At 48.3% G+C, this 20,120-nt stretch overlaps 2 protein-coding genes across 5 annotated transcripts in view; one reads left to right on the plus strand and one right to left on the minus strand.

Annotated features, from left to right (window-relative positions):
- On the minus strand, positions 1 to 8,067 carry TMEM80 (transmembrane protein 80). The gene is made up of 4 exons (XM_074543527.1): positions 7,908 to 8,067; positions 5,276 to 5,685; positions 4,183 to 4,275; positions 1 to 3,266 (listed from the first exon to the last, which is right to left on the minus strand). Exons 3-4 carry the CDS (start codon positions 4,214 to 4,216, stop codon positions 3,061 to 3,063), a joined length of 240 nt encoding a protein of 79 aa, XP_074399628.1. The 5' UTR covers positions 4,217 to 4,275; positions 5,276 to 5,685; positions 7,908 to 8,067; the 3' UTR covers positions 1 to 3,060.
- DEAF1 (DEAF1 transcription factor) overlaps positions 7,566 to 20,120 on the plus strand; it is a 22,002-nt gene continuing 9,447 nt past the window's right edge. The window contains exons 1-11 of one of the 4 annotated variants that reach the window (XM_074543524.1): positions 7,566 to 8,758; positions 9,537 to 9,634; positions 9,980 to 10,109; positions 11,295 to 11,441; positions 12,238 to 12,377; positions 12,968 to 13,033; positions 13,959 to 14,085; positions 15,961 to 16,089; positions 16,819 to 16,947; positions 17,912 to 17,986; positions 18,834 to 19,084. In XM_074543524.1, coding sequence (XP_074399625.1) covers positions 8,542 to 8,758; positions 9,537 to 9,634; positions 9,980 to 10,109; positions 11,295 to 11,441; positions 12,238 to 12,377; positions 12,968 to 13,033; positions 13,959 to 14,085; positions 15,961 to 16,089; positions 16,819 to 16,947; positions 17,912 to 17,986; positions 18,834 to 19,084 — 1,509 coding nt within the window. In that variant the 5' untranslated portion in view covers positions 7,566 to 8,541. Of the gene's footprint in view, positions 8,759 to 9,536; positions 9,635 to 9,979; positions 10,110 to 11,294; positions 11,442 to 12,237; positions 12,378 to 12,967; positions 13,034 to 13,958; positions 14,086 to 15,960; positions 16,090 to 16,800; positions 16,948 to 17,911; positions 17,987 to 18,833; positions 19,085 to 20,120 lie in introns of all 4 variants that reach the window. The other 3 variants (XM_074543522.1, XM_014273333.3, XM_074543523.1) reach the window with 3 other exon arrangements.

Genomic DNA, 20,120 nt, shown 5'->3' on the forward strand with positions numbered 1-20,120 from the left:
TAAAGTCATGGACCCATAACACCCTATCTCCAGAGGGACATCATAAAGTCATGGACCCATAACACCCTATCTCCCAGTATCTCCAATTTGGAAATCCCGGGAGGCTGACTTGCCTCTCAGGATCAGCCTTTTAAATCAGGTTGGCGGCAGACACCCCTGTGATGGCTCGAGAACAAAGACTTGTCAAGTAAACACCACCCAAACCCAGCTCCTCAAAACATGTGTTCCTCTAAATTTTTAATGCTGTTTGCATCCAACTTGCTTGTCCTGTTTCAGAAGGGCTGGGCCTCGTAATTAAAAGCTCCAGCGATTGTATGTCTGGCAAATGTCATCAATGGCTTTACTATGTGTGCCCTGCTTCTCCAAGCACTGGGAACGGTTTGGAAAGGAGCTGCTGGTTAGGGAAACTTCCTGAAGCTGATTCATTTTGGGTCTTTGTACCACCTCGGCGTCAAGAGATGCCACCATGAAATAAGGGACACCAATACAATGACAATTCCCATTGAAAGCCTGGAAATACTTGGGATGGAGTTCCCAAGATGAAGCTTCCAGGCTTCATCTTTCATCATAGAGCACAGGGCTGTTAGCAGCAGCAGTACCCCACAAGAGTTCATGGACAATTTTATCTGGAATTGGAAAACTGCAACCAGAGCTGTCCTGCCCTTGTGAGAATGCAAGTCCAGGTTGCTGCCAGTTGAGCCCAGCAGGCACTGACAGCCAGTCAGGGCTCTGAGCAGTTGCAGCCATCAGGCCCTGCCCTGAAACGAGCCAAAAAATTAATGTTTGTTGTCCTATGTGCATATTTACCCCATGCCTCACTATCACTAAGTGCTGGCACTCTCTGCTGATCCTTGTTTTTCACCCGGGTGATGGGAAGGGAGCAAAGGGTTCACCATGTTTTATAATTCATATTTTGTGTTTATTTTGTTTGTGGTGATCACTCAAGAAGGTGAAGCACAGGAGCTGTGACTCAACATTAACCTGTGTGACCCTGTTTGCTGTATCACCTGCATTCAGGTAAAAATTCCACTTTGCAATATTCCTTTTAGAACCTGTCAGTTGTTCTGTGGGCAGACCTTCGTGTAAGGCAGGTGCAAACACCAGGAAAAGTTTGTGCTTTTTTTTGTGCCCATCCAGGAAGAGTTTTGCATGTGTGCTTTGATCGTTAATGGGGCAGGGACAGCTCGGTATGTTGGTCACTCCTTGGAACAAGCATGTGATGGCACATTCCATCATGCCAAGCAAATCTGGGAGGACAAATAGGTGGGGGCTCCATTCAGGCAGATTAAGCCCATAAACATTTGGTTGTTCCATTTCCTGGGTGCTCCTTAGCCCCAGTTCTGCTGTGATGTTTCTGTGGGAGCAGCAAGGGCTGGCTGTGCCCTGGCTTAGCAGGACCTGTCCAAGGGGATTTGTGCCAGTGGGGACTCTGACTGTGACTGCCAGGTGGTGGAATGTGAACAGAACTTGCTGGTACCTGGCCTGGGAGTAGAAAGGTTAGGGTTGGATGGGACTTTAACCTCATCTCCTCCTATCCCCCTGCCAAGGGAGGGACACCTTCCACCAGACCACATTGCTGCAAGTCCCATTCAGCCTGGCCTTGGACACTTCCAGGGATCCAGAGGCAGCCACAGCTTCTCTGGGCAACCTGTGCCAGGGCCTGAGCACCTTCTGAGTCACAAATTTCTTGCTGGTATCTCATGGAAACCAATCCTCTTTTGGCTTGACAGCACTCCCCCTTGTCCTGTCACTACATGCTCTTGTGAAAGGTCCCTCTCTTTCTTGTAAGCCTCTCTAGGCACCAGAATCCTTAAGGTTGGAAAAGCACTCTGTGATGATCAAGTCCAAGCACTGAATTATTGAGGGATGAAACTGGGCCCTTCCACAGAACTTGTGTGTCCTTGTGCCTTTCCACCCCCACCAGAAAGCAAAGAGCAGTGTGGCTGAGGTGCCACAGGCCTGCACCCCACAATTTTCAGCCCCTGGTGATTGCAAATTAGCTCAGACCTTCCCAGGGCAGGAGAAGGGGCTACACACAGCAGCAGGATCAGGATCAGAAGAGGCTTGCACACACATCCAGGCTTGCCCAAGTCTTCCTTTGGATGACTTAGCTGGAGCCCAAGATCTGAACAAGATTGCTCTGCATTTCAAATGCTCCTTAGATCTAAACCATTATTTATTTGAATGAATAAATAAATACAAAAATAGGAAATTCTGAATATAAAAGAGGCTTCTTCAAAAACCCAGGAACTCCCAAAGCTTTCCACTAACACATATTTTTGAGACAGTAAAAAACTCTGCCCTCGAACCAGTCAGAAGTTAAGACAGACTTGAATATAGTAATTTTTGCAAAATAGTAGAAATAAGCACATTTAACACTGAATAGAAACAAAACTGCCAACATTCTGTTGGACTTTCAAACAGGACAGAAGGGAGAATGAATGGTGAATGGTTTTGTTCATTTTAAATCCATCCTGTCTAACCAAACATCCCCTCACGTAGTAAGAACTGGCTGCCAAACCTTGTGGCTTGGCTCTCCAGGTATGCACAAAACCCAGTTCCACTCTCCCCCGCTGGGATACATCAGGTTCTGCCCTACTAAAGTCAGGGAAATTACCACTGAGGTCTGGAAACACAAATGAGAGCAGCAAGAGCAGCTGTGCCCTCAAACACGGACGTGTGCATGGCAAGGCACAAGTGAGCCCTGGCCTGATTCATTTCTGTGTCACTTGGGCTGCACGTTGCTCCTGTGCCTTGAAAACTGCCACCATGCCAGCAGCACTGCCTCCTGTCCTGTGCTAGGAATGGACATTTAGTACTGACCCCTGCTGAATGCCAAAGTGTTAAGCATTTTGTGATTCACCCCTTGCCTTTGCCCACAAATAAGCCAGTGGTGGACAGCATCACGGAGCTCCTGGGCAGGACATCTATGTCCCCAAAACTTCTCATTTAGCCAGAGAAGCTTTCCAGGGTTTTTCTATACAAAGGAATTCAGCAGTGGACATGAAGCCCCGCTCTCTGAGAGAAGGAATGTGTGGCAGGGTGTGGGAAGCGCCGGGCTCAGCTGACAAAGGCAGCGATGGCCGTGACCTTGAGGCCCGACTCGAGAGCGTAGGCCGCGAGCAGCACGGCGTTGAGGAGCACGTCTGCCCACAGCACGTAGCTCTGCCACAGCAGCAGGTACACACACAGCAGCACGCTGCCCACTGTGAGCCCCAGGCTCAGCCCCAGCGGCCCCTCTGCTTCTGTCAGGTTACCCTTGAAACCTGCAAGGAAACACAAACCAAAAGTCCAAAACAGCTCAAGCTGTAACTAGAAAATATTCCTGCTCAAAAAAGGCCCCAGTTCTGACTTTGCTCTTATTGAGTCCTAAAAAAGCTCAAAATATATTGAAATACCAGCCTGAATCAAAGCTCTGCCAGGAATCAAACAACAAGCCCAACACCAATGGACAATCCATTTCAAAACAGGAAAACTAACCAAAGTTCATCTAAATAAGTTCGTCAGTTGATAATCACAGCCAGGGCACTTCTTACCACAGAGAATCAGTTCTGAAGCTGCATCCTTCTGAGCACCCAGCTTCAACCATCAAACTCTTCCTGAGCCCCCCAGCCCTGCACTCAATGTGGTGACCTCGGTGCACTCCTGGAGTCCAGTCCTCATTTTCAAGTCTTATTTCCTTCTAATCTATTCCTGTTCCAGATGACTGACACTGTGGAGAAGCTGTCCTCTCTTCTGTGCAGCTTATTTCCAAGCTCAGTTCAGTAGATTTTGGTGTTTAACTACACTGGAGTTGAAACCCACCTCTTTATTCATGGATCAGGCTCCATAAATACACAGAGAGATTTAAAGCAGTGGAATAAATCCAGCTCTAAAGCCACTCAGATTGATTCAAGGGCCCCACCCTGCACAGATGCCTTTGAAATATTAAGCAGATTTTAATAGTGATTTGGGTTTTTTAAAAATTGGACTTGAAGAAGTTTTAGCAAGCTTTGGACAAGATCAGGAGGCCCTCCCCACCCTTCTGTCTTAGTGAAAGGAAGGTGTTGGTGCTTGCAGGTGTCCTCAGGAGAGAAAGGAAAGTTGCACTGGTCTCCAAATATCTGCTCAACTGACAGCCTCCATTTCCAAATGATTCATGTTTACAGATTACAATTCAGTTGCACTGATAACATGACCTACCCAAGTACAATCGAGGCACTTCCAGAATGGCCATAAGGAAAAGCACGGCAAGATCAGGAGCCAAAAAATCATCTGGATAACTGAAAACCTGACCTGGAGAATAAACCAGAGTAAATAAAGCAGGAAGACACAGCAGGACAAAACCCAGCTGTGCATCAGCACAGCCTGCTCTGGGGACACTACCTGCAACTTACTTTTGTAAATAATCATTGCAAGAGTTGCCAAGAAGTAGAAGATGTAATAAACCCCATTTACATAAAGCAGGATGTGTAAGGGAAGTGATGACAGCTGAGAACTGTTGTTAAGGATTTCTCATAGCAATGAGGTGGGATCTATTCCATAAAAACACCATTTCCCAGTAACCCCAAAATACACTGCACTCCCTCTTTATACTGAATGGTCCAGCTATGCCTGGCTGTGGGGAGGGCTCAGGAAGGAACTTGAGGCTGTGAACACCACGGCCTGGGATAAAAGCCTGCTGTTTCAGGCTTGGCTTTAGTTCCCTTTTTAAGGAATTTTATTTGGACTGCAGTGGGGCATCCGTTAGCCTGAGGAAGCAGGGGGGATGCATGTGTACATTGCCCCAGACTACTTCTACACTTCTTAGTCAGCCTTGAGGAAGCTGACAGAGAGTTGGCAAACTCCATCAAACTTGTGTTCGGAGAAGAGGTGGCTCTGTGCAGCAGCCAGGCCTTGCTCCTGCCCACAGCATGGAAATGCTTTGCTCCATACCTGTCTGAGCTCAGCTTTGAGATGCAAATTCCTAAGAAACAGCCTTAATTCACTCCCCTCTCTCCCCCAGCCTTTTTCAAATCCTACAAATATCTCCAAGCAGGGATTTCATCCCAGGCATCTTCTACAGCAACTGCCCATCCCGCTTCTAAACCCACCCACGCACCGTGGATGGATTCCAGTTCCCAGAGCAGCTCATTTTATTAACACAGAACCTGGTTTTGGGGTTTTTCCAGTTGAAGGAAGGTGGAGCAAAAAAAATTACTAGATAGGTTCTAAGCATGGAAATCTCCAGAGCCAAGGGTGTCTCCTCCTTGGAGGTTACTTGGATCTTGGCAGGAGTAAAGGTGGGGTAACTTACTGTAAGAGAGGAGGAAGTTACTACTGAGGGCTGCTTTTACTACCCCTTGTCAGCTGTGTCAGCTGCCTGTGAGCTGTGATGCAGGGGGTGTGTCCACCAGTCCATAAATGCAATTTTTAACCTCCTTTCTGAAGAAAATGGGTTAAATCATGACTGCAGGGCTTCTGCAGGAGCAGGAGTCCATGAGGAGCAAATCTCAGCTAAACTTGCACCAAACATCTTCCATTGGAAGCAATGTGGTCCCAGTTGTGCTTCCTGTGGATGACACTGACAGAAAATTCAGGAGCACAGACTCAGCAGTGAGCAGAGTTACTGGACAGAAGACAGGAATCCACTTGAGGCAGTCTTCTCCAGGAGTCTGGCATGGAGGGAGCAGTGGTACAGAAAGGATACAATCTCTGACGTTCTTCCTTTCCATGGAAAAGGAGAAAACAAAGAGAAGAAAATATGTCTAAATCCAGAAACATTCTAACAATGGTATCTAAATTCTGGGAGGAATCTTTTTTTTCATCTCCCAGGAACACTTATTTCTTGGACTTCAGGTTCCAAAAATAACCTTTTCAAGTAGATGAAGTCTCAAATAATTTGGGGAAAATCCCTACTGGGAAAAGCCACTTTCATTGAGGAACTTTAGGCTCTTTCAAAGCCTGAAGGAGTGTACAGGCATTATCCAGAACTTGTTCATCCTGTCCTGTCCTAGCAGATGACACTTCATACCCTCTAACTATGCAGGAAGGAGGTGAACATGGGATCCATTTGCTTGTAAATTGTGAGAAAGTTTGTGGAGAACACAGGGCTCCCGGGTTCCTCTAAATACCATCCCTCCAAATGTCATCTCTCCAAACCAGTTCCCTTCACAAAGTCATTCCACATCCAACCTCACTGTGTTCTGATGGCCCACAGAAATCAAAGCAAGTATTCCCGATGATCCAACCAACACATTTCACTTTTTTCCTTATTATTATCTGCAAAAATCACATAAAATTCCCATGTAACAGGATGGCACCAACCTACTAAAGCACCTCTTGAGTTCCTCATTAATGTTCTCAGCCTCTCAGGCACATGAGGAATTGCACAGTTGGGATTTCTGTTCCAGGGAGAGTAAAACCTGTGAAAGGCCATTTCATCTGTCTGCTCAGGGATAGCTCGTCATTGTCACACTGCCATCCTCATCCCTGTGTTCCTGAGCTCAACATCCTCTTCACCTCAGAATTTTATGCATTTAGACCCAAATTAATTCCCCCTAACTCCAGGCAGCTAATTAAGGTGTCCAGTTTGGGAACACAGTGGGAACAGGCACATGATTTTAGGTGATTCATGTGTCCATGATCTGAAATGTCTCCTGGACCTGATCCTCTCCTCTCAGCTCTCTGTACAGGGACTGGGGGCTGCCAGCACTCATCCTGTCCCTTGGGAGTGACAGGACAAGGGGGAATTGCTTTGATACTGGGAAGAAATCCTTCCCAGGAGGGTGCTGAGGCCCTGGCACAGGGTGCCCAGGGAAGCTGTGGCTGCCCCATCCCTGGCAGTGTCCAGGGCCAGGCTGAATGGGGCTTGGAGCAGCCTGCAGTAGTGAAAAGTGGATGAGTTTCAAGGTCTCTTCCAACCCAAACCATTCCAGGATTCCATAATTCTATGTTCATTCAACATCCAGAACTGCAGCTACACCACTGACGCTGAATTGTATGATAGTCAAAGCCATGGAATTCCCACAGGGAACTCCGAGTGAATTCCCTCAGGGCAGTTCCCCATCTTTATATGCGAACTCTTCTTTCCTTAATCCTTTCCCGGGGAGGGCAGTGAGCCTCCTGCAGCCGCGCCAGGCGGGGATGGCAGACGCAGTTGCTGAGGATGTGCTGCCTCCCTCCGAGCGAGCGGGACATTTCACAGGGATAAACCCCGAACCCCGAGCACACAGAGCCAAGGGGAATCATTAAACAGCCTGAATGTATCATTTCAGTGCTTTACCCACCGAAATCTTGGTTATCTATCCAGCCTGGTGCTGATTTTAGAGTGAGTGACACTGAGAATGGGGATTTGAGGTGGAACATGGCCCATTTGCGAACAGAAAGGCTTCATTTTTAACATAAAACTTTATTAAAGGCAGAGATGTGGTTAGCATCGCCCAGAGTACCTCCTTGCACAGTCTTGGGATTAGGAATTTTTTTATGAATTCAGCACAAATTTTCTCAGCCACCTTTATCTACTCCAGCCAAAAATTTACATTTTTGGGAGTAAACTCTGACCTCAGCGAAAGACTTGGAAATTAATGATTTTGATCACATTAAGGATGAAATTTTTCCCCTCTGAATCCCAGCAGTTCCTAAACTGAAGCAAAGATCTGGATTTTCACGAGGCGTCTCTCGGCCTCAGGAAAGCGTCTTTCCCGGGGTCAAAGTGCTCCTCAGCCCGCACATGCGCCAAGCCCCGGCTCGCGGCGCCACCGGGATCTCCCCAGCGTGTCGGGATTGTCGCGATATGCCAACGGGGCTGGGCTCGACCTCGGCCCCGCCTTGCTCTAGTCGTGTCCCCCCGCGAGAGATCACCTCTAGCTCGGTGGGAGACAGCCCCCCGCGGTGCTCCGGAAAGGGCTGTCGTGTCGCTGTCGCGTTGCTATCGCGACACCGCTCACCTCGGCTCGGCACCGCCATCTTGATGCCCTCACCCCGCCCGCCGGTCCTCCGCCGTCCCGGCAGCCTCTGCGCGGCCACTCGCCCCGCCCACCCGCCTTCGGGCGCGATCGGAGCGTTCGGCCCGGTTCGGTCGCTTTCGGGCGGATTCGGGCGCTGCCCGTTCGGGCGTCTCCGTTCGGGCCAGCGAGCGGAGCTCGGGCGCGATCGGAGAGGACTCGGCACACATCGGCGCTCCTCGCTACCGCCTTCGGCTGAGATCGGACACTGCTCGAGCGCGCTCGGGACTCTTCGCCTCGCCGGGCCGCACCGCTCGGGGACTCGGCCGCGTTCGGGCGGGCTCGGGTCTCACCCGATCCGTCAGGTACTGCTTCGGGCCGCGCCGCGCGGACTCGGCCGCGCCCCATTGGCCAGCCGGCAGGGAGCGCGCGCGCCGGCCGCCTTCGCACGGGGCCCGAGCGGCTCGGGCCGCTTCGGGCCTCATCGGAACTCGGTCGAAAGGCCCCGAACACGTTCGTCAGCGGTCGGGCAGGCTCGGCTGCGCTCGGCTCGCCGGTCCCCCCTGCCCGCAGGACCCCTCTCAAGCGCGCCCGGGGGGGGGAGGCGGAGCGGGCTCGGCCACCCCCGGCCCCGCGCATGGAGAAGCGCGACGGCGACTCGGCCGCCAGACAGCTCGATTTGCCCGCGGGACCGGGGCAGCAGCGGGAGCCACCGCAGGCAGCGGAGGGGGAGGCGGAGCCCGAGGAGCAGGAGGAGGCGGTAACGGTGATGGCGGCAAACGCCGGGCACATCGAGATGGGAGCACCGCCAATGCCAAGCGCCGACGAGGCCGCCGCCGCCGCTGCCTTCGCAGGTCAGGGCGGGCAGCGCTCCCTCAGCCCGCCCGGGACTCCCCCAACCCGGGCTCCGGCCCCCACACAGCCCCCGGGGGCTCGGGCTGGGACAGCGAGCTCCCTCAGGGAGCGCTCCCGCCCCCTCGCCGAATCCCACACTCCGCCCCTTCACACACAGTAAAGAGCGGGAGGCCCCCGGTGCGCCTGAGCCGCGGCCCCGTGTCCGCACAGCCAAGCGCCCCCAGTCACACAGCAGCGTCGTGCAGCCGAGCTGCGCTGCCACAGAGGCCAGAGCCCTTCGCCCGCCCCAGCTGCTGTTGTTCTTTCACCCTCGCCCACGTGGGAACCCAGAGATTTGAGCCAGGCCAAGCGCTGAACACCACAGGAGCGCTGGGCTGTGCGGTTGTCTGCTCTTAACTGGGCAACGTGCGCAGGTCATGGCACCACGGGAATTCATACATGACAGAGGCAGAATCTGCTGTTCAATTTATCCTGATGTCTGCCAGTCACCCCTATTTAAATAAAAGCATCACAGCTCGGAGTGTCCCTAGTACAGGTGCCATACTTATTTTTCCCTTAGTTCATCACATACTGATAGTGACTGCCCTGGTTTCATGGAGGTTAAAGCCTGTTGAACCCAAAGATTAATAGAAATCAGAATGATTGTGTTCCTAACAACTTACAGGTGCAATGAAAAATGAAATTAATTTAGAAAGGAAGGAAGAAGGAATTTTTCAGATGTTCATCAGGCTCTCTGCATGAAGCAGAAAATTAAATTAACCCTGTTTTACATTCCAGAAGTCACCACAGTGACAGTGGCCAACGTGGGGGCCTCTGCAGACAATGTTTTCACTACATCTGTGGCCAATGCAGCTTCAATTTCAGGACACGTGTTGGTAAGTGTGTCCTTTCATTTGAGGGCCTTGACAAAGTTTCTCAGTGTAAATGAAGAGCTGTACTAAGGTCAAAGACTTGTTTTCATTGTAATATCCAGGCATTAAACTACAAACCCATTAGCTGGAGGACATACAGGGGTTTTATTCCTAACTTTCTTACCTTTCCACCCCACACATTTGTCTGGTAACAGAGCTGGTAACCTGGAACATGAAATCTTTGAATTTGCTTCAGAGACTCAAAAATTAACCTAATACATACCATACAGATTGGAGTTTTGGGGTGCCTGTGAAATCTATTTGTGTTGAAATGTTTTAATCAATTTAAACTCTTTATTTCTTCTGCAGTCTGGGAGAACAGCCCTCCAGATTGGGGACAGCTTGAACCCTGAGAAAGCCACTCTGATAGTGGTGCACACGGATGGCAGCATCGTTGAAACCACCGGGATCAAGGGGCCTTCAGCACCGCTCACACCAGGTATTAGACAGTCTGCTTCTGGTGGGTCACTCTCCCACAGGGATGGCTTCTACTCCACTCATCTTTCTGGAATCTAAAAATATGTGCATAATTTTATAAGGATGCTTTTCCCTCTTTTAAAACTACAAAGTTGTTCAGATTGGAAAAGACTTTTAAGATATCAAGTCCTCACACGGTATTTTGTGTATTTCTTGGGAATGAAAGAGTCCATTTTTGTTTTTAAATTTTTTTCCTGTCAGAAATGTGTTTCATTCTTTGTCCTAACCCTGTCAAAGAAGCTGCTTGAAAAATCTTGCCCTGTTACCAGGCTTTCTACATCCATCCCACCCCCAAGGGCACACGGATAATTTTAACATGGTTAATAAAAATCCGAGTCTCCCAGTTCTGCACGTGTTCTTTCCACGGCTCCTGGAACACATTTTCATGTCCATTCAGGCTGATACTTTAGTGTCTGTGTCGCTGAGGTTTTGTTCAGGGCTGCCTGGCAGTTTCCTTGCTGCCCACGAGATGGCACAGCAAACCTTCAGCGCTCCAAAGCTTCCCACAGGATGCGCTCTGGGCAGGGGAATCTCCAGCCAGCTCCTGACACCATAGCTTACACGTGGTGTAAGGATCAGGTCACAGTCTCAGAGTTATTCCCTGTTAGAGCCCGTTTGCTCAGGTCCTCTTTGCTTAATTATCAGCCCTTCTCAGTTCGTTCAGGCTGAGCTTTTTGTGCTGTTTCATTGTGGGGGCGTTCCAGCTGCTCCAGTCAACCCAGCCGAGCATGGGATGGAACGATGTTGGGAATTTAGCTGCTAGAGAATAGAAAAGTACAAAACTATGGCTAATTCTAAGTTTTGCACTTGCACAGATAGTAGTGTCTTTGGGCTTAGCTGTGGTAGGATAACAAACAGTGAAAGAGACATGAGAAAAGAGACATGTAATTCTTAAGGAATGAGGAAGAGTTGATAGTATAGTTTAACCAATAGATTGCTTAGCTTACAGAATATTCATAAGCTTATTACTCGCTGTATAAGTGTCTGATGCTCTCTTCAATAAATGGAATTTGCTTATCACTCATATTGAGTGTCTGAGTCTCCCCTCACCGACAAATGGCTCGACCCCGCAAAAGCCTCTTTCTCTGTGACAGAACACCACTCTGCCTTTTGGTTGCTGACACCTTTCTTTTCCCTTTCCTGCAAGGACCACAGTCTCCTCCTACCCCTCTGGCAGCCGTCCAGGGCAAGAGTGGAACCAAGTACAACTGGGACCCGTCGGTGTACGAGAACGAGCTCCCGGTGCGGTGCCGGAACATCAGCGGCATTCTGTACAAGAACAGGCTGGGCTCAGGTAACTGCCACCGGGCTGAGGGGGGCACAGCTCCTTCTCTTCCTGCTCTACTCTTCTTATAATCAGGCTGTTCTTAAGGGCTGATTGTGACAGGAGAAAAACCAACAGAGTTTCCAAGACTGCCCAGAGTCTTTTGATTTTACTGTTCCCTTTTGTTTTGCTTTTTCTTCAGAGGGTTTTTAACTTTTTCTTAAACCTGCAAATATCCAGGCTGCCATGCAGTGAGTCTCCTCAGTAATAGGCTCACTCCTTTAATGATTTTTTTTGTCTCATAAGTAGACTTGTGTTTTTGCAAAACTCTGAAGAATCCCTGCTGGAATGCAAATAATTTTTTCTCTTCACGGGGCTTCTGAGCTCTTCGTCTTGTCTTTTATCCCTGTGGGGAAGCTGGGGAAGCTGCAGCAGAAATTGCCAGCCAGCCTGGCTGCCCAGTGCACTGCTTGCTTTGTGGGCAGAAAGTTTTCTTCTAAACCCACCACAAACACAAAAAAAGATAAGAAATTTAATTGCACATTGAGGAAAGACTTAAATTTGTGATGTTTGTCCAATAAAGACTTTTCTTTTTTGTAGAGGAGTAATTTTTACAGCCTTTTGAGACCCAGAGTTGGAGCCCTGAACATGCCCATCATTGTCACAGCCATGATAATAAATGGATGTAGTAGAACAATGGGCATAGTTAGTGGGTCTTACAGATTAACTGCTCTTTTGTCCAGCAATTCTCATATTTTCTTCTTTAGAGAAGTGGCAAAATTATCCTTAACCTGGACTAACAGAGTATTTTGTTGCTTTGCTTCAGGAGGCCGGGGCAGGTGCATTAAGCAAGGGGACAACTGGTACAGCCCCACGGAGTTTGAGGCCATGGCGGGGCGAGCCAGCAGCAAGGACTGGAAGAGGAGCATCCGCTACGCCGGGCGGCCCCTGCAGTGCCTTATCCACGTAAGGTTAAGTTTGCTCCCTCCTTTCTGCAGGAAGGGGCAGCTGGAGCCAGGTGTGATGGCACCAGGAGCATGGCGTGGTTTGGTTGAGGGGCAGTGATGTAGGGGAGTTGGTTTTCGTGTCTCAAAAGCACACTGGGAAAGAGTTTCTGCAGGGTGAAGTCCAGCCTTGAGCTGTGCCACAGGAGTTGAGCTCTCACCTGTGATACTGCAATTCAGTGGCCTGATCTCCTTCAATGTCTTTGCCTGCCACACATTCTTCATTTTCATTTTTTGGGTCCTCTCTTTGAGTCTCCTGGAGAACTTGACATTACCACTAGGCTGACAGTTGATTTCTGTTTAAGCAGAAATCAAATCTCAAATTCATATATCCTGGCCTTTGGGTGTGGAAAAAGTTTGGTTTTCCTTTTCTCTCCTCTGACCCTCTCACCCTATTGCACTGGTGGGGGGAACTGGCCTCTTTGTTACTGTACAGCATCTAGGAGGGAATGGGTACCACTCTGGGAGCCATCCACATTTTTTAGCAAGATCAAGGTGTGCTCTGGGTGATTTTTGTGACTCTCATGCTGAACTGGTGCCCTCTGATTCCAGGATGGGATTTTAAATCCCCACGCTGCCTCGTGTACTTGTGCCGCTTGCTGTGACGACATGACCCTGGTGAGTGGGAGGCTTTACATCCATTACTTTGTCACTAATTATTTTTGTTGGACAAATTAACCAAGCTGCCCCAGCTCTTGGGTGAGCAGGTCATGAGTGTCCTGGAAATTGAGTGCCCTGACACGTGAGCGTTCAGGGACAGGTGATTTGTCCCTGCCCTGTGAGGAAGGAGATAAGGAACTGCTGGCATTATTGCAGACCCTCAGTAAAAGTAGATCCTACTTAGTGCTTTTTTTCTTTTTTTTTTTCTCATTTTCTAATTAATATATCTATGCAAAATGCCTTTTGGGGATGTCATGCTATTCATGATTTTTGACTCAAATTTCACAATGTTTTGAATTGGAAAAATATTTTTGTAAAGAAGTAACATAATCTTATGATAGGTCAGTATTTTCATTTTAAAACCACTTGGGTTTTTTTTGTTAGTTGATTAGGGGTTTGATTTTTTTGCTAGTTTGTTTCAAAAATGAGATTTAAATCCTGAAGCAGAATTCTTTAGCTTGACCTGGTGCTTTGCCTTTCTTTTCTGCTATGAACTGGCTGATGTGCTCGTTTTCTAGCCAGGAACTTCTTCCTCTCTTCTCCTCCCTCTTTTTCTCTTTTCTTCCACCACCTTGGCCAGCAGCTGATTATCTGCCCAGTTCTACTCCATAAATAATAGTGGGAAGATGTTGAATTTGTGCCTCTTCAGCTGGAGGAAGTTGAGTTTAACTTTTCTATTTTATTTTTTTTTCTATTTTATTTCTTTTTGTTTGGAAAACTTTTAAGTGCTTTGGTCTATTGTTGCAAACCACACATCATGCATAGGGATCTGTGCTGCTGTTCCTGGAAAGATGAGTGTAAAACCAAAGTCTCCAAGGAGATGCCTTAGCTAATGTCTTTTCCTTTTTTCTTTTCATTTTCTTTCTGGTGTTTTTCTACCCAGAGTGGCCCTATACGACTCTTTGTGCCATATAAAAGGCGGAAAAAAGAAAACGAAATACCGGCAACTCCAGTGAAGAAGAATTGTTCCAAAAACATCACTCTGCTTCCAGCCACTGCTGCAACTACGTGTAGGTTCTTTTCTCCTGGTAAAAATTGTTTCCTTCCTTTGGAGAGTTGCCCTGCTAGGTGTTTTATGTCTGTTAGTGGCCCCTTGGAACTGTCCAGTTGAGAAAAATGTCCTTTTTTTTGGTCACATTCTTTTCATTGGAAGATTTTATTGTCTCAGTGTCACTTCCTATTTTATAGGAAGTAGCACAGTGTTGCCACAACTGAACACAAGTTGAATAGGAAAAAGTGCAGCTCTAGACCTCCAGGAGACTCAGGTTTAAGCATTGTGACATCCTTGTGCCATGAACAGTAGGTTTCATATTTTGTGCTGAGAGAGGTTTGGGTTATGTGCTGTGCCTGGAATTGTTCAAGGCCAGGCTGGATGGGGCTTGGAGCAGCCTGGTTTAGGAGAAGGTGCCCTTGCCCATGGTAGGGTGGTGGAAGGAGATGACCTTAAGGTCCCTTCCAAGCCCAAGCATTTCAGGATACTGTGGTTATAGTATATGATTATATTGCCCCTTGTACCTGCTCTCAGTGGGGGGAGAATTATGGGATCCTGGCCTGGATCCTTAGTGGATTTCAGTTTGATTTTTCACAAATAACAACTGAGAAATTTCCTGTTGGAATTAGGTTTGGGAGAGGCTGGCCCTTCTCTGCTCTGCCAGAAATCCCCATTCCATCCTCTGAGCTTCTTTGTGTCCCTTAGAAGCTGGAGTAAGATTTGTGCTATTCCTTGCAAAATAGCCTGGAAGCAGCTGGAATGAAACCCCCAGCGTGAAAGTCGTTAATGAAGGAGGCAGGTGATGCTTTGATCTGCACTGAATCCCTCTCCAACATTCAGCTTTGTCAGTTACTGGTTTGATTGGCAAATTATCTGTGTGAGAACAGGAGTTAATTTGCAAGCTGATCCAGCTCACACATCCCCAGTCACATCCATTTGTCCTCCTGCTCTCGGCACACTGGCATCATCTGCAGGTAACAGCACAAAGTGAGTCAAGGAGGAAGCAACAGAAATCTAAAAAAAGAACAGAAAAGTCAGATTAGATCATCAGCAACAGTAGGAGGAGAAACGCACAAGGATTCTGCAGAGTTGTTTTATGGCTTTGGTTTTTTTAGTCCCCGAATAGGTTGAATCTGTATTGGTTTGTTATGTGAGGTGCTGTGAGGCTGCTCCTTCTCTCATGATGGCACTGGAAGAGAGAACTTCTTGTTTTGGTGGCCAAATACTTCAGCCAGGAATTTGTAGCTACTGTATTTTAAAATTTTATTATTGTGTGCCACAGAATCAGACCATCACCAATTAATGGTACCAGTTAAATAATCCTCTTTAAAATGGATTTTAAACATTCAGAAGCCACTCAGTTATAATTATCCTGAAGGATTTTGTGCCTTGTTCCTTGCATTGGCTGAGCACATTCTAGCACTTTGTGTAGATAAACAGCTAAAATTGCCCAGCTGTCATGGAATTAGCTGTAATCCACAAGTTGTTGTGTTGATTTAAGTAACAACAAACACTCTTGCTAAAATTGTCATAAAGCAGCCAGAAATTGATGGGGTGTGTGGCCTCACTGAATCTTTATGGGAAGTGTTAAGTTATGGTTCATAAAATAACTGAAAGTGTGGTGATTTGGGAGATATTAGGTTGTAAATTAACATTTTGGCCTCGTGCCCCCAGAGCCTTGGAAGGACAGCAGAGCCTTCAGAAACCCCTTGGGGCTTTTATTCCCCTTTCCAACTGCACTGGTCACAGGTGTGATCCAAACTGGGTTGTCCCAGGCTGGTGATCTGTGAGTCCCCTGAGCTTGGGTGGTGCAGCACAGGGATAACAACAAACAGCTGGACAGGCATGTCCTCTGCTCTGAGTGCTAATTATGAAAGTGCTTTAATGTTTCCAGTCACCGTGACTCCCTCTGGACAGATCACAACCTCGGGGGCGCTGACCTTCGACCGCGCGTCCACCGTGGAGGCCACGGCCATCATCTCAGAGAGCCCAGCACAGGGGGATGTTTTCTCTGGAGCCACTGGTAAGAGCTCAGCTCTCTCCTAGACAGCCGTGGGGAGGAGGAAAAGAGGTTTGGATGCCCACTGCTGAACATTTTGAATGCAACACAAAGGATTTATTTCTCAAGGGAGACACTGCCCAAGGCACTGTCTTTCCTGTGAGGTCATTTCAGCAATTTGAAATCTTAGCAGTTGCACCAAAGGAGAAGCTTTGCCCAGGTGTGGCAGCTGCTAATGTTCCCCTCTACTGAGTTCCTAGGATTTATGTTCATCTCTGTAATATTTTTTTTTAACTCCTCATTTAACCTGAAATACTACCAAAAAACCTCAAATTAGGTGAGGGTTGAAATGGAGTGAAAAATGCCAGGATAAATCAAACAAAATATAAATGCATGACATACATTTCAGTTCTCTCAGTCTGAGTCATGCTTTGGGTTGTGAGCTCTCCTGGGGGAATGATCTTGCTCCAAGAATGAGTTTGGAGCTCTGTGATGATCGTGGGTATTTCAATATGTGGGATGGAACTAAGGAACCTGTGGCTCTAAAGGTGAAAGTAGAACATGGTGGAGTCAGGACCAGGATTCCTTGCTTGCTGACTCTGTGAGATCCTGCTGCTGTTTCACATTTTCAACCCTTGGGAATTACCACAGAGTGCAGGAACTTGTATAAAACATAAAAACATAGGGGTGAATGCAGGGTAAGGAACACCTGCCCGCTGTGTCAGTGATTCCCAGGCCCTTGTTCTCCTGCAGTTCAGGACACCAACGTCCAGCAGCCTTGCCGGGTGTCTCATCCAGAGCCTCACTATCCCAGTTACCAGGACAACTGCCAGATCTCACCCTTCCCTGAGGCTGCACTGCCAACGTCTCATCCCAAAATTGGTACGTTTGCTCTCCCTGGGCTTCAATTTCCTCCCATCTTTCTCAACAAAGGTAAAGACTGGGGAAGAAAAAGAAACTTTGCTCTCTTTTGCTTGTGAGTTTTACAGATACTAAGATTTGGACAAGCAGGTTTCCCCTTTGTGGGAAATTTTTCACTCTTTATTGAGAGCTTTGATTTATTGATTGTGCCAGGGGCGGCCGCTGTGATTCTGCATCATGAGTTGTCTTGCATTCCCTGCTGTTCCTAAAGATTTTGCTTCCAGACTTTTGTCCTCTTTGGGCACTGTGGCTGAACATTTATTTAGTGTTCGATCTGAGGAGAACAAACCCAATTAAAATCATGCCACAGAAGGTTTTCTAGACATCCCTTTACCCCAGTGATGCGTGCTGGGGGTACTTTTGACCAGGTTTAGTGTCAGTTTTCAATCCCCTCTGTATGACCCTTATTTATTTATTTGGAGTGGCAGGATGTTCCTGGTCTCCAGAGTCAGATCTTCTTGTGTTTAAGACTTAGTCAGATCTTGATGTTACTAATTAAACATTGATTGTTTTCTCACCAGTGAATACTTTCTCTTGCCTGATGTACTTGTGCCAAAAAACCCAAACTAGGAGAGGGCTGAAATGGAGTGAAAAATGCCAGGATAAGTCAAACAAAATATAAATACATTATATACATTTCAGCAGTTTGAATTGGAATTGGAAGAGGAATTGGAAGTAATTCCTGTTTGATAAGTTATCAAATGCCAGGCAGGTATAAATACTGTGCTGGAAATGGAGAGTGGGAAAGGCTGTTGTGCAAACAGACACTGATAAAAAAGACTGGTTTATCTCGTACTCATATCTAAGTGCAAATAGTTCCATGCCACTCATGTGCAAGTTCATTAAAATTACTGTTTTAATTAAGGGTGTTTTGAGGTAAGAAGTCTGCACAACCCTGAGGCTGGTGGTACCTTCTTTGTTCCAGTAAAGAATTCAGTGAGGAATGTCGAGGTCAGTGTTGGTAGATTTGAATGTCTTGGATTGAATTTTTTGGCAGATGGTGAGTATTTATTGCTAGAATTACATTTTGGAAAAGGAAAGCCAGATAATATTTCTTCCTGGAATGTTACCTAAGCTGAGTTTATGCTGTGTATGGTGGAGTTCTGGGTCTGGATTTAATTTTGTCATACCCTGATCTCCCGGTGTACACACAAACCTAACGTGAAAAGTAACTGGTTCAGTGACACAGTAACTGCTGGGTTATTAAAGGGCTTCCCAACCCATGGTTTTGGGAAGTCCATGTTTGGAATACACTCACCTGGAGGTAATGGTGACTGTCTGGGGTAAGGTCCAGTGTCTGGCCAGGGTTGTGTAAAGGTCAGAATTCAGGAAGCACAGAGAGTGTGATGTGGATCAGTACTTGAATTTTGTGGTTTGCAACCTGAGAATTGACATCTGGGCAGGATCATCAGGATGTTTCTGTAAAGTATTGGGTCACTGAGTGACTTACTCTGACCTTACCTAGCCGTGGCTGAGGGAAATGTTCTTGGCAGTGGTGGAGGAGTTCCTGGGAGTGCTGCTTTCACTGCATCATGGTGCTTCTCCACAGCCGTGCTGGGAGGTGTTAAACTCTTCCCAGGGTCATCCAGGTCAAGAGGAGGTGTTCTTGTCCCATGGGTTTGAGAGTGCCCACGGGCTTGTTCTGCCCAGATGTGCACTTGATGTTGCAGAAGGAACAATCTGTTTAACAAACACTTTCCTGGGCTGGAAATTCTGCAAACCACATTTTAGAAAAGAAACCAAACACCACAGAAAAACCACAAAAACCAGCACCCCACCACCACCAGCACTTGATGGAAATGAAAGCCCCTAACTGTCTGTATATTCTCCTTGTTCCTCCTGTGCAGTGCTGACGTCTCTGCCTGCCCTGGCGGTGCCCCCCCCGACGCCCACCAAAGCCATGTCGCCGTCGGTGGTGAACGGGCTGGAGGTGACGGAGCAGCGCAGCTGGCTCTACCTGGAGGAGATGGTCAATTCCCTGCTCAGCACAGCTCAGCAGCTGAAGACTCTGATTGAGCAGGCCAAGCAGGCCAGCTCCTCCTTCCGTGAGGCTGCTGTCACACAGGCCAAGATCCAGGCTGATGTGGAGAGGAAAGAGGTAACCGTGCCACAGCGGCTCAGCCATGGGCACCTTTGGGGCTGAGTGGTGAGCAGAGTAGTTGCTGGCTGGAGCAGTGGTACTGGAAATTGTTTCTCCAAGCCTTGAAAGCAATGTTAGTGAGAGAAATCTTCCCAAGTTATTTGTATCCTGGGGAAAGGAATAAAGTTCTCTGGGATACCAGGAGCTGTGGGCAGCAGGCTGGTTGTACAGACTGTTTGGTGTCACGATCCTGAGCTCTCCCATCAGCTGTCCATAAAGTTATGGGATGTGGGCACTGAGTCCTAATCTGAGGAAGCTGGTGAGTGTTCAGCAGTGCAGTGGCTGCTGTCAGGTGAGCTGGGCTTTCAATAGGATATGTGGAACAGCTTAACACAGAGTTTATGGGGAAGTGTTCTGTCCCAAGGTAAAAGAGGGAGTCGGGGAGGATTCTTTTGGATAGGTTTCTCAGATAAAAATAAAGCACAAATGCGGCAATATTTGAATATAAAGAAGGTTTCTCAGATAAAAATAAAGCACAAATGCAGCAATATTTGAATATAAAGAAGGGTGCGCGTCCTACTGAAGGGGGATAGAAAAGAGAGCAGAGAGGAGAAAAGAGAGACGGAGAAAGAAACAGAAGAAGGGACAGCGTTACCGCAAGCACGCCGGTGCTCTGTCAGCGCCAGCTCAGAGGCGGAGCGTGCGTGTTGCCAGGCGCGGCGAGACCCCGCGGCTTTTGTCAGTGCTCGGGCGCAGTCTTCTCGAGGCAGCAGCAGCAGCAGCAGCAGCGGCAGCGTGTCCCGGCGGCGGCAGCGAGCTGCCCTGCGCGGCTCCTGTGAGCGGCGGCGGCTGCGGGCTCGTAGTGGCTGCAGGCGGCCGCTGCGGGCTTGTCTGGGCGCGGCGGTGACGCCGGGCTGGTGTTCCCGGGCTGAGTGCTGTGGGGGATGGCGGGGCGGGCAGCGCACAAACACCGCGGCGGCCGCGGCTCGGTGCAGGCGGCTGCAGCTGCACCCGGGGAGCGCGGTGGAGGCAGCGGGCTGTGGGGGAGGCAGCG

This window comes from Zonotrichia albicollis, chromosome 6 (assembly GCF_047830755.1).
Source record: "Zonotrichia albicollis isolate bZonAlb1 chromosome 6, bZonAlb1.hap1, whole genome shotgun sequence".
Classification (NCBI taxonomy): Eukaryota; Metazoa; Chordata; class Aves; order Passeriformes; family Passerellidae; genus Zonotrichia; species Zonotrichia albicollis.